The sequence below is a fragment of the Colletotrichum abscissum genome (genome assembly GCF_030869225.1).
Source record: "Colletotrichum abscissum strain IMI 504890 chromosome Unknown Scaffold_6.1, whole genome shotgun sequence".
Lineage (NCBI taxonomy): Eukaryota > Fungi > Ascomycota > Sordariomycetes > Glomerellales > Glomerellaceae > Colletotrichum > Colletotrichum abscissum.
In genome coordinates, this window is record NW_026850503.1 from 850 (window position 1) to 13,070 (window position 12,221).

At 53.1% G+C, this 12,221-nt stretch overlaps 4 protein-coding genes across 4 annotated transcripts; 3 read left to right on the top strand and 1 right to left on the bottom strand.

Annotated features, from left to right (window-relative positions):
* Positions 1-2,896: 2,896 nt before the first annotated feature.
* Positions 2,897-4,614, top strand: CABS01_03042 (uncharacterized protein; the record flags this gene model as incomplete). Its single annotated transcript, XM_060536419.1, has 4 exons — positions 2,897-3,053; positions 3,406-3,638; positions 4,120-4,244; positions 4,500-4,614. Coding segments are annotated over 4 exons (630 nt in total), but the record flags the coding sequence as incomplete, so codon positions are not given.
* A 1,674-nt stretch (positions 4,615-6,288) lies between these two features.
* CABS01_03043 (uncharacterized protein) lies at positions 6,289-6,549 on the bottom strand (the record flags this gene model as incomplete). Its single annotated transcript, XM_060536420.1, has 1 exon — positions 6,289-6,549. One exon carries the CDS (start codon positions 6,547-6,549, stop codon positions 6,289-6,291), a length of 261 nt encoding a protein of 86 aa, XP_060392339.1.
* Positions 6,550-7,125: 576 nt separating this feature from the next.
* On the top strand, positions 7,126-7,803 carry CABS01_03044 (uncharacterized protein; the record flags this gene model as incomplete). Its single annotated transcript, XM_060536421.1, has 1 exon — positions 7,126-7,803. One exon carries the CDS (start codon positions 7,126-7,128, stop codon positions 7,801-7,803), a length of 678 nt encoding a protein of 225 aa, XP_060392340.1.
* Positions 7,804-8,409: 606 nt separating this feature from the next.
* Positions 8,410-9,549, top strand: CABS01_03045 (SWIRM domain-containing protein; the record flags this gene model as incomplete). Its single annotated transcript, XM_060536422.1, has 1 exon — positions 8,410-9,549. One exon carries the CDS (start codon positions 8,410-8,412, stop codon positions 9,547-9,549), a length of 1,140 nt encoding a protein of 379 aa, XP_060392341.1.
* Positions 9,550-12,221: the final 2,672 nt, after the last annotated feature.

Below are 12,221 nucleotides of genomic sequence, written 5' to 3' on the forward strand. Positions count from 1 at the left end.
GAGTTACAGGTTAGGCCAACAATTCGAACCAGTTGACCGCCATCTCCGTTTTACCCCTCCTTTCGCTCCCTCCCCTCTTCTCGGGAGAGTTGGGCCAGAAGACGTCCGTAATCCCTTGCCTTGCGATGTCGCTCGACTCACTGAGAGACGCCAGGAGGGTGTTGGGAAGTGGATTGCTGATGTCGCAATTTAGTGCCGTGAAGAATCGCCAAGGTTCGTGGGTAAGTGTGGTAGATATGCGCGAGGCCAGTACATAGAAGTGGTCAATTCCGAGCACCCTTTTTTGGCATCTGATGGGGTCCAATTGGGAAAGGGGGGGGGGGGTGAGAGTGAGCGAAGCCTGATTGATCAACGGACACACTACGGCGAAGTCCTATTCCGATAACTATCGCCAGTAATTATCGTGAGATAAGCTGTCCATAGTAGGACAAGGTGTGGGATGGTGGTCTCACTTGAGATTTGGGCCTCGTGATCATCCCGCTACTACAATGGTGAAGCCATCAAACCCACCAAGGGGAACGAACGAACATGACGACAATGCGCCGACGGGCTACGAGCGAGGATGCGGAGGTCGAGGTCCAGAAGACGGAACCCGCGCCAGAGAGCGCCGTTACTGCCGTCTCATGCCTGCCCGCAAGCCCCCCAAGCGGCGCGTCTTGTCCAACCCACGAGACCACGCAGTCGTAGTCGGTCGGTTGGTGGCAAGGAGGGGGCTTGGGGGGTAGTCATGTGGCCGCAGTCTTGGTTGGCAAGGGTGTGGTCGTCGAGCGCATCATTGACACCATCTCAGGTTGGTAGACAACCATAGCGAGCAGAGGTAGAGGTTGTGGTCGCCAGCTGACAACGAGGATGAACCAAACCACCACCGACTCCGGCGACCACCCGAGGGCCTGGTGATGTGGTGCTGCACGGCGGCTGCTACTGATAGCGCCCGTTCCCGCTATCGATAAGTTTCCGTTGATGCTCCAACATTGTAATCAGGATACCTCGCCTGAATTAGACCGTTGGACACAGTGCGCCTTTGGCCAGTTGGGGGGTCCTTCGGGTCTTTTGGAGCCCCTCTGATCGGGGGGGCCATCTGGGGCGATGATCTGGGCTTTCTCAAGATTTCAAAGCGGCCCGGCTAGTCAAACTCGAAATGTCTCGTTGCCTTTGCTATCCGCGAGAACCGCGCCTCGGATTCAAAGCAGGCAGCCAGCATCGATTGCGCGTCCGAATGCTGCCGAGAGAGCTGTGGTCATTGGCGAGGAGTGCTTCTGTTTTCCCGCCGTTTCTTCCGCAACTTATCGACCAAGCCGTTGCTGCAAGCAAAAAGAGAAACTTTAGGTATGGTCCAATGTCCTTGTGACAAATGATATGTCAAGGCTTCCTAGACCTAAGACGAGAGACGGTCATCTCAAAGACTCGCCTCGACAGCGACTCAGTTGCACATTGCTTACCGATTTGATCCTAAAGTTCGGTGTCCCGATACCTTCCATCTTCAGACTCGCCTGTCGGTCTCTTGTCTTGCTTGCGGGCCGCAGGTGCGAGACCTTACGTCGTATTCTGTTCCAGGACGTCGGAGCGTTCTGGGCGGCAGCAAATGAGATGTCACTGACACATGTATTTTTGACTCTACGTACAGCTGCTGTACCTATCTCATTGCTGCCACAGTCATCGCTGAACTCTCAATCTATTGCATGGCGACGCCACAGCTCGTCCTTCCGGGAAGCTCGGGGCGTCGGGGGATTGAGACCTTGCTCCGTTGCAGCGTTGGGGTTTCCAGAAGTCTGCACTCGCAGCTTTCCAATCCAAGGGGATGGCTCGAATACTTCTTCTGCTATGCAGTACAAGGGTGCTGAGTGTCCATCATGCTCGTGTCGCGAGCTTTAGGTATGCTCTATCATTGTGAAGTCGGCGTTTCACCCGCTCGCCATTTCTTAAAAATGTAATTGAATCAACTTAGTCTATTGCTCCTGTTCTCAGGTATGGCAGATGTTTGCTGACGAGCGTTCGCGGGCTGGATCAAGGCTGGCAGAGATGCAAATGATGAAGAGGAATGTACGGACCTAGCAGGTGGAAGATGGCGTTGGAAGCGCTGAGCTGGGTCCATTGCCGAATGAGATGTTTGGCTTGCGGACTGGGTGCGTTGCCATGCAAGGTCCTTATTTCGGCAGGGCTTGGACGTAACTACTGTTCAGTCCTTGAAAGACAGGGGGGTTGGCATCCAGAGATGCGGGCTCGCGTCGTTCGGTCCAGGTCGTTGCTCCTTTTCTTTGCTCGGGTCGTTCGTTCTCGCAAATCCATCGAAGGACGTGGAAGGCGATGGATGCTAGAGCATCACTCGATGCTTGCCTCCTTGAGTCTTACGTTATTATTTGGGTACTTATGGGAAAGTCATAGAGCGGGAGGAACGGTGCCTGGGACTCATGGGAGTTAGTTACCTTGCCTGGATTGTAAGTGTACAAAAGTCAAAATGGGACTTTCCATTGGAAACATACATGCCCAGAATCTGAGGGGCCAAGGTGCAAACGGTGGGCAAGAAGTACCCGATCCCAAGCGGTACTTACCTACTCGTTGCAGCTGTACCAAAAATTGATGGTTCCCGTCCTGAGTAACGGCGGCGCCTCTTCGTAGGCGTAGGTAGGTAGGTACCTAGGCCGCAGCCCGCAGGTGCAGCAAGGTCCCACCTTTGTCGTGACGTCTTATCGATAGACGACGATCACGCTAGACCGAAAAGAGTTGCAGGGGTCAAGTGTTTCGACTTGAGGCGCGGCAAGACCAACGAGAAGCACTCACGCACTCCAGAGTCCAATGGAAGTCTCCATGATCCCTCAATTTAGAGTCGCTTTTTCCCTGTGACTCACACAACCCAACTGGTGACTCCTGCATTTCGTAACTCTGCGCACATGGAAGAGTCACTCTGGCTGCTGGCCGCGCCATCCTGCCCAAGGTCTATCTCATTGCCACAACGGATGCCCCCGCCTCTACTTACTTTCGGTTGTTCACTTTGTACAATGCCACAGGTGCAAACAACTGTATGTCTCTGCTTGTACGGAACCAAAGTACCCAAGGTACGCACTGAGGGCTGTCCTGTTGCTTGATTGAATTGGACAGGAGACGTTGTCCAGGTCTTGTTGTTCTTGTTCTTATTGGTGTTGGTGTTCGTTCGGCCCTGCACCTGAGGCCAACTCAATGTTAACAGCACGTGGGAGGCCGCCCATTGCCTTGTCAATTAGCCTTCTTGTTGCTTCTTACCTTAGGTAGCTGTGAGGCTTACGCGCCCTCACCGCACTTTCCGCTCTTGTTGTCCGCCTCTCTCCTCCTGCTGGATCTTCAAGTGCCACTCATTCATTCCGTCACACGGTTTTCCGAGCTGCATTTCTGTGTTTTAGCATGTTGACTTGACTTGGACCCGTCGTCTAGTGCTCAAGTCTGCGGAGCTAAACCAGTGTGCAAGATTGACATTCTCCAGGCAGGAGAATGGAGCCTCTGGATGCGCAATTGAGCGGTCAATGAGCCCACCCATTGGTCAATTGCAACTGCCCAACATGGACACCCTGTACGCCTCTCCTTCTTGTGCCATCCCGTTGCCGATTGCCACGCTTCCTGCAGCGACTGGCATCAGCGGCATCAAAAGGGAAATTTTGGGTGTCAAGGTGTGTCTTGACCGAATCGATGGGATCCCCAGCCAGTATCCAGCATCCAGCATCCAGCATCGACAAGGGACCAGCGGCCAGCAGCCAGCAGCCAGCCTAGCCTGCCGTGTCTGCTGTCTGCGCTGTGCCCGCCTTTCCATGAGGTGCCCTCTGCGGCTCCATGATCCTGATCCATCCATAGACTGCCTCTTCGTCCCTGATTCTGCCCGACTTTGTTGACATGGTCGAATTGAATTCGCCGACAAATGGCCCCCTTGCCTTCCCTTGCCTGCGGCTAACAACACGGCTGCTGCATCACATACCGTAAGATTGCCCGCCGTTTCTGCACAATGCCTTGCGTTCCATGCCTGCCAATTCCCTGTCATATTCAGTCTGTCTACATAGTAGGCGTGCCAGGCCAATCTGGAGTTACAACGTGTGGCGGCGCATCGAATGCGACAATGCTTTCCAAGCAAAACTTCACCAGCAGCAACCAAGGTAGCCTTGGCCCTTGGACTCTCTCCACTTCTGCCATGATAGTACGGATACCGCAAGTGGTGTATATTCTTCTCGCTCCACGGTTCTGAGGCCAATGTGCACCACCATGAACCAATCCAATGCGCCGTGGTAAAGCAAGGCACCTTGCGTCAAGATTCGTGCCAGGCAACCCCCTGCGCTGTACTTGCTGTAGTGTACATATTACTCCATCGCTTTGTGTGTTTGTTTGGGTCTTTCTGGATTCTGCCCCTCATCGGATTTGCCAGGCCTTGGCAAGGTTGCATGGCCAGGCTCCAAAAAGCCATGCCAATTGCCCATAATTGTCGCAATCACACTCACGCCTCTTTGCTGAGATGGACCTGTTGGCTGTTGCTACTGCGGTAGTCTTAGTTCCAAGCAACTCATAGCATCAGTTCGGACGAGTGTCGGAAGAAAGACCCATACCTCAACTCAATTCATCACCCAGACCGGTCAATCTACTAGCAGTAGTCGAGGTTAGCTCGGCTTATACATAATTACCATGTAATAAACAAGGTGATGAGACAGGGCACTGGCAGGATTGCCTCGAGGCTGACCACTGCAGCCGAAAGCTTAACGGCGCTGCTGCTTGGTTGGCGGTACTTTGGTACGTTTCCTGTGCCATCCCATCTTCTCAACGAGAACAAGGCAGCCCGCCCCTCCTTCAACTATCGTCAATGGCACTGCCAATATCGACTGCCAGCCAGCCTGACTCTATACTTGCCTGCCTATTCTAGGTACCTTTCGACGACAAAGTAAGTGGGACATGAAACGATTTCTTGATTCCCTGTGCACAGCAGCAAACCGTTCATGTGAAATGGAGTAGGCAACCGCCTGGTTCGGGCTGTTCCTCATTGCATGGCCCCAGTCTTGGGTATCGATCAGGTACGGCAGCAGAGATACATGCGCAGTGCGGCAGCCAGAGCGGAGTTGATTGGGCCGGGCCGGATGGGGATTCAACTCTACCTAGCCTTTGAGTGAGTGAGTGAGCCTGTGTGAGGACTTTGGGGGGCGTGGCCCCCAGAGCCCGTTGGAAGCTAAAAGCTGAGGCTGATTGGGCGTCTGGCGGCGAGCAAGTGACTCGGATTCGAGACCCAGTATCAGAGACAGGTTGTCACCCGCCCACCTCGCTTGACACACACCTCTGCTACGTGCCGTCAGATGCACCGTTCGTAGGTTCGTTTTCGAGCCCGTCGTGCCCATGGTCGTGTCCGTCCCCTAGAGACTTGACCGTTCGTTCGTGGTTTCCTGGGCGGAGAAGAGGCACGCATGGCACGGAGGTAAAAGAGGGTTGGTTTCCAACTTCTCAAACGCCATGACGGGGCCATTGACATGATGCCAGAAGCGGTGTTTGTGGTGGCATCAGGTGAGGGGGGAGAGAGACAGAAGGAACGGAGGCGGTTCCGTCGCTCGTTGCCGCGAGGCACACCGTCACCACCAAGTACCTCCGTACCTAGTCCATCTCACCGTGAGGCACAGAGGAGGTACGTACCTAGTAGAGGGGGAGAGAGAGGGAGAGAGAGGGAGAGTGAGAGATGGAGCAAAGATCACCTACCTAGGTAGTTGATCCCTGCGAGACTCAATTGAGAGGCATTGTCAAAGTCAATGGTTCTACCGCCCGTTCGTCCCGCTAGCATTGGCGTTGTCAAAGCAAGCAGGTCTATTCCAATCCTTCTCCCCTCTTGCAATTGCAGCGAATTGTGTCGGGTTAGTTAAAGTCTGTCGAAGAATGGAAGCAAAACGCTTCATCGTCCGATCGGATTTGTCGCTGGTTTCCTTCCCGTGGCCAGTTCCTCCCAAACATTTGAATGGAGGGGCAGCGGGGGAGGGGCACGACGGTAGGGCAGAGGCTGGCTGCCTACCTACCCACTACCTACGTTAACTACTTTAGGTACCTGACCTTCCATGGCTGAAGATTGCCTACCTTAGGTAGGACGAGTGCCATGGACGACCTGGCTTTACGCAGCCTTTGTGATTGCGGAACCTGAGAATCCATTGGATCGAGGCAAGGTTCCCAGCAGTGCACTTGCGTACTTGGAAACCTGGCGCTTAGAGACACAAAGGCAGAGGATGAGGTATGCAGAAGAGAGCGGGGAGGTATCGATTATGGAAGTATGTAACTTCTGAGGATGAGGTACATGGAGTGCTGGGATGTTTAAGTGTTTAATGCCCAAAGCCACTGTGACACAAACCCCCTTCCTTCTCTTTTCAGATTTCTTTGTGCTTTCCAAGCCCAGGTATCCGTAGACTCTGCAGGTAAAGCGTGGAATGTCATCGCGATAATTAAGCACACACCCTCCGCATGTGTAATTCCCTTAGGCTTGGTAGCGCATGAAGAAGCTAGGAGGAGAAGCAAGGTCCTCAGCGACATGGAGCGACCAGGTACAGCGACGACGACGACGACATCAATCATCATCACAATAATAATAATAACAATGACCAAAACAACAGTTCCGACAACATCAACAACTCATGCTCACTTCTGGGGGCTTCGTCGACTTCTGCCTTGAACAAATCACATCAGAGGGCAATGCCAGGCAATTGAGTGGTGAGGTGTGGCTCGGTCTTACTGGGTAAGCCCGCAAGGCAACACAGCAGTCACGCAAATAGAGGGCGTGCAATTGAGCTCGATTGGGGGGGGGGGTGGGGTTACACAGATGATTCAGACAAGGAGCGGGTGCAGGGGAAGAGGAAGAGAGTTAGGTCGGCAGGACATAATGGGTGTGCGGTTATCACCTTGATGGATGACTCTTCCTCTTTCCCACCTCAGTCAGAACAACCTGAAGACCCCAAACACACACTTAAGGTACTGTGTACTGTAAAGCAGAAAGAGGGAAGGGAAAGGGAACCACTTTCCACATTCGCATTCTCGTCCTTCCTGCCCCCCCGGACTTTCCTCTTACTTTCTCTCTATCCCGTCTCTTGTCACTCCAGCTCTGGTCTACATGCCTTACGGTATTCACGGGCAAGTACCTAGACAGTGTAAGATAAGATGGTAAGTAGACATGGCTGGGTCATCAGGACCTCTGTTTCTCTGTTTCGGCCATGTCTGTTCCAACAACCCCGTCCTGTGCTGTTCAATTGTGACCCGTCCTCTTACCTGAATGTTCCATGTCCAGCCAGGACTCCAGCCATCGTTCGTGCCTGGAAAGTTCCCCCGACCGTATCCCGCCTTCTATCTTCCCGAAGGTCCTGCCTGGTACCGTATTCGTCGCTACTTACACCCACTGTGGACTGTGACACCCTGCACGCCCTCCGTCTCCATCTTCTTCACCCTACGTGCCTACCTAACCCAGTCTACTCCCCTCCTTCTACTCCTCCTTCTACTCCTCATCCTCCTGCCCAACCTGACCTGGCACTCACTCGCCCTCACCTCCTTCAGTCATCCATCATCCACTCTGCGCCAGGCTTCGCCTTAGATCAGTCCTTATTATTCTTCTCGCTGCCCTCCGAGCCACGCTTTGCGCTTCCTTCTCTCTTCTTCTTTTCTACCACTTCTCCCCATCTACCGTGTCAAACATCGACATATCAAGCTCTCGAAACTGTGCGGTTCCTCTGCCCAGCGCCCATCGCCACTACCGTACTCGAACCTCTCAGTTGGTACATACCGCCACCAACCCGCCCCTCCACACAGATATCAACTCGCTTCTGGCGCCTCGCCCCGCCCTAAATAGCAGTATTTATCCAGTCGGTGCCCTCTCACTGCTCGTTTGACACTGACGCACACGTCTGTCTACTCTTGATTCAATTCAAGTCAATGGAGGCTTGTGCTTGTCATCGAGCGCACAAGGAAAAGGTCCATCGCATTACTCCCACTGTCCACCATCCTCAGCACGGCTGCGTCAGCACCCGACCGCAGTAAAGCGACACTCAAACGAGCTACCCGCAGCGAACGTCATCATCAATTGGGTCACAAATCCCCCACTGACGGCCCTCACTCCTCCTAACACAATCAACCACCTGCTGGTCAATCAAATCTCGTTCAAAGGCAGTCAGACGCTTAAAGCAAAAAAGTTGCTTTTTCAGTCCCCTCTTCAGCCCTGAACACGCAATTGTTCTTCCGCTGTCCACCGGCTTCCCTTACACCCGAAATACCCCAACTCCGATATCTCCATACTCCGCCTCGCCACCAACAACAACATATAAGATGGCTGACAAACCCAACCATACCGCCGCTCCGCAACCTACAAGAACCTTGGACTCAACCCACACTTCCCAAATCCCTTTCAAGTTCTCTAGGATGCAGCCATCTCCACTGACCTCAATCTCACAAGCAATGGAGCCCAACTACCACATGACGCCGCATCAAGCGACAACGATGGCTAGAGAGCCGAAGAGGGCTTTCGACATTAGCAATCTAATGTCTCCTCCAGAGCCGGTTCCATATGACAGCTTCAGCCAAGGTCAGCAAAACACGGTACAGACTGCATCGGGCGCCAACGAACCATCCAAGCCCCACATGCCCATGTCGCCTCCAGTCTCGCCTTACATCACAGAGTCCAGCAACATAGCCATTCCTGGAACTCCTGCAAAGGATCCGATCTTATACCCTCGTGAGGATGCGGCTTCCAGTCCGACACAGCCGCCTCTCTTTCCCAGCACCGAATCCATCGAACACAGACGCCTTGTCGACGAACACATTGTTACGCGACCTCCTGGCCTATTCCGCGAGGGCTCGCCTCCTCTCAGAGAAGACTACGAATTAGCTCTGCAACTCAAGTCGCAGGTCATGAGACTCTTTGCGAACAAGAGGAAGTCTTGGTACGAGAAGGAGAGGGACCAGGTTAGAGCCGACCGGAAGCTGAACCACGCCCGTTGGAATAGCGTCGTGCGATATCAGACTATCGCCCCAGCCAAGTCCACACCCGTCAAGGCCTCCAAGCCAGCAGTCAGCAAGCCTAGGATTTCGTTATCCTCAAACCCTAAGCCTGAACGTGTTGTCAAGGCTCAAGCTCCTCGGCCCATCCGCAACAGCCCCCCGACTCGCCATGCTCGCCGCGTCAGTTCGACTCCGGACCCTGCTCGTCGTATCGTGGCACCGAACAGAGAAGACCGCGACTTTGCTGCCCTTCCCGATTTTTGCCCCCCGACTTCTTCGCTGCCGGACAAGCCCAACTGCTTGAAGGTAGACTGGAAAGGCGCCCCCATCGATCTCAGCGACGACGCCAACGTTCACTTGCTTCACCCTGACGAGGTTAGCCTTGCTGCAAACCTTCGACTCGACTGCGCTACCTATCTTACAAGCAAGCGACGCATTTTCGTCCGTCGGGTCGAGTGTGCCAAGGTTAGCAAAGAGTTCCGCAAGACGGACGCTCAGCAGGCCTGTAAGATTGATGTCAACAAAGCTTCCAAGCTTTGGACAGCTTTCGACAAGGTCGGCTGGCTTGACCTCAAATGGACCGCCAAATTTCTCTGAACATTTCTCCAAGCAACTTGTTCTTCAGAACCATGCATCATCTGGCATGAAGCATGGTGTTGACCCTGGTATACCTATACTTACCATCGTCACGTTTCGGCCTATTGCCACGACGCCATTCTTACGATGACTTGAATAGACTTACGACATACGACACATGAGAACAACTCAAGTTATCCCCTCGTTATTTTTTCCTTTTAGGGGCATTGCTTTGCATACAGCGATTTAGGTTTGGATTGGTTCCCAAATCCGGATTTCCTACTTCCAGTATCGTGGGGCATAGTCCTTCACTTTTCTTTCGTTCAGCGAGAGCGGAATTCAGGTTTCCTTAGGTCTTGATATTTTGGGTCTGTTTCATCACACATGCGGCATCACATCACGGACACAGCCATTTACTACATCAGAGCATTAGGGACAACTACCATGATACCCGGAGTGCGACAGAAATCTGATCACCCCAGTCTTGTCACCCCACTCCATCACAATTTCCTTTCTTTGGTTTTGCATTTGGGCTTGGTCATCATACCCCCTTTCCATCAGTTTTGGTTCAAGGTCAATTGGTTTTGGGTCAGGGCAGATTTTATTCGCGGCTACTGTATCAGCACGTGGCTGAATCGCTGGGATAGCCTGAAGATCGGCTACGACTGTGTTGTTTTCGGGTGGAACATAGTTGCGGTATGGCAACTATTTCTCTTAGGAGGAATGGACGGTCTCGGATCAATCGGGACATGATATCTTGTCATGTATTTTTACTATGTGGTAACCGTCAATAGCCACCCACCAGGGTTGTCGGGCAATCTATGGTAAATTGAGTATGACAAACTTATACAATATATTATGTGGAAAAAGAAGACAACAGTAATATCAATCCTGTGACAATTGCAGCCTGTGAAGTTGCGATGGTGCTGGCAAGAGGTTGTCGGGGATCCTAGCTCAGCCCTATGAGATGGACATGTAACAAAGTTGTTTTCTTACCCGTTTTCCCTTCCCTCTTTGGAGGGGCGTGTCAAGACTACGGCTCTTCAGCGGAGCCCAGGTTCATTGATCGACGCGGGGGTGGGGGGGATTGAACGTTCGGATCGAGCCAGCGCAGGTGTCAGTTGCTGCACCGTCATGCTAGGGCGGCACGGCGGTTGGGCGGAAGGGAGCCTTGGCTGGCCCCCAGCAGTGCCGAGGGCTCGGGGGGTGGGTGAGTGTGACGGTCAACGGGTTCGTATCTCTATGCCTCAATTGCCTGAGGCACTTCTCATCCCCGCAGCATCGCTCATCTTGCTCATTTGGCGGCACTGGGGGCTTTTCACCTATCCTCACACCTTTTTCCCCGATGGAATGTCTGGTGAGGGCGATCCGGCGTATCGAGCTTTCTCGCCTTGCCAATCTTGTTGTCGAGAATGCTCCATAGCAGTCGACTGCCGTCTTCTTGTTTTGTAGACGAGGTGGCCGACCCAAGTTCGTCCCAACTCACTCTCGCTCGCATCCTCTATTGAAGGATGAACGCCACCCAAATCTCCCCGCGATGAGCATTCAAATCCGCCTGGGACAACGAATGGCGTGCAAAATTATAGATGGTTCACGAGCACACTCACTCACCTCCTCTGACCGTCGTTACAGGACGGGGATGATGGGATAAGCAATGGCATTGACCACTCAGACGCCGCAATTAACTACGCTCGGGTCGAGGAAGGTCAATGACGACGACACCTGGCTTGACCTTCATCTCGAGGTTCTCTCGTGGGCTAGATCCTTGACAGAAATGGTGAGAGACGAGGTACCTGCCGCGTTTTGATCTCATGAAAGCTCGAGACCACGACATGAGGAAAAGTGAGAAAGATATGTCGTGCAGTGAGAATCATGTAGAAAATGCACACTGACCTCAACTCAAACCAACTCGACGCCATCTGACTAGAAGTGCTTAGCACCCTAGCAAAGCCGTCTCAGAAAGAAAAAGAAGCGATTCTTCTGTCGTGAACTGCTTCCATTTCCGCTTCGCGCCAACGCAAGAAAATTTTCGCTTCCGCCTTCCGGTAGCCCGCAGCGGGTGTGGCCCCTACCATCCCGGACGCCTCGTGCTGTGTGGGCGGATCTGTTCAGATAAGGAGGGGGGGTGCAGGTAAATGTACGTAGTAAGAGTGTCCGTCACTTCGCAACTTATTACCGTGGTACTGGAGTCGAAAGGAAGGGGGCCTCATGGCCTCAGGCTGAAGGTCACTTCTATTCATCTCGCAATGCACGATAAGCTATCGATAAGACGGATGGGAAACGTTTCGGGAAACATTTCTGGAAACAACCTAACCTAAACGTCTGAGGGTTCGGCCACTCTCTTCACAGAAGTCTTTTGTAACCGAATGATTGGTTAATTGGGCTGCGAAACGTTGCGTTATGATGTTAGGTTGAGTCCTGGCAGTTTCCAACGTCGGCTTGATGCTTCGATGGCGAGCATGGTCTAGGGAGGGAAGACTAGCTGGTTGAGCCATGTCCACGGAGACGGTTCCGCGTTGACCTGGCTAGTGATGTCTAGCAATGGATGAGTTACTCGGCCATGCTCAATCGTCTTCAACTTTGATGTAGTTCCGTGTACGTTGCAAGACCCTGGGCTAGATCATCGGAATCTATTAGGTTGTGCTCTCCTCGTACTCCAAGCTTAGCTAGCTACTGCCTGGGCCTGTGATCTG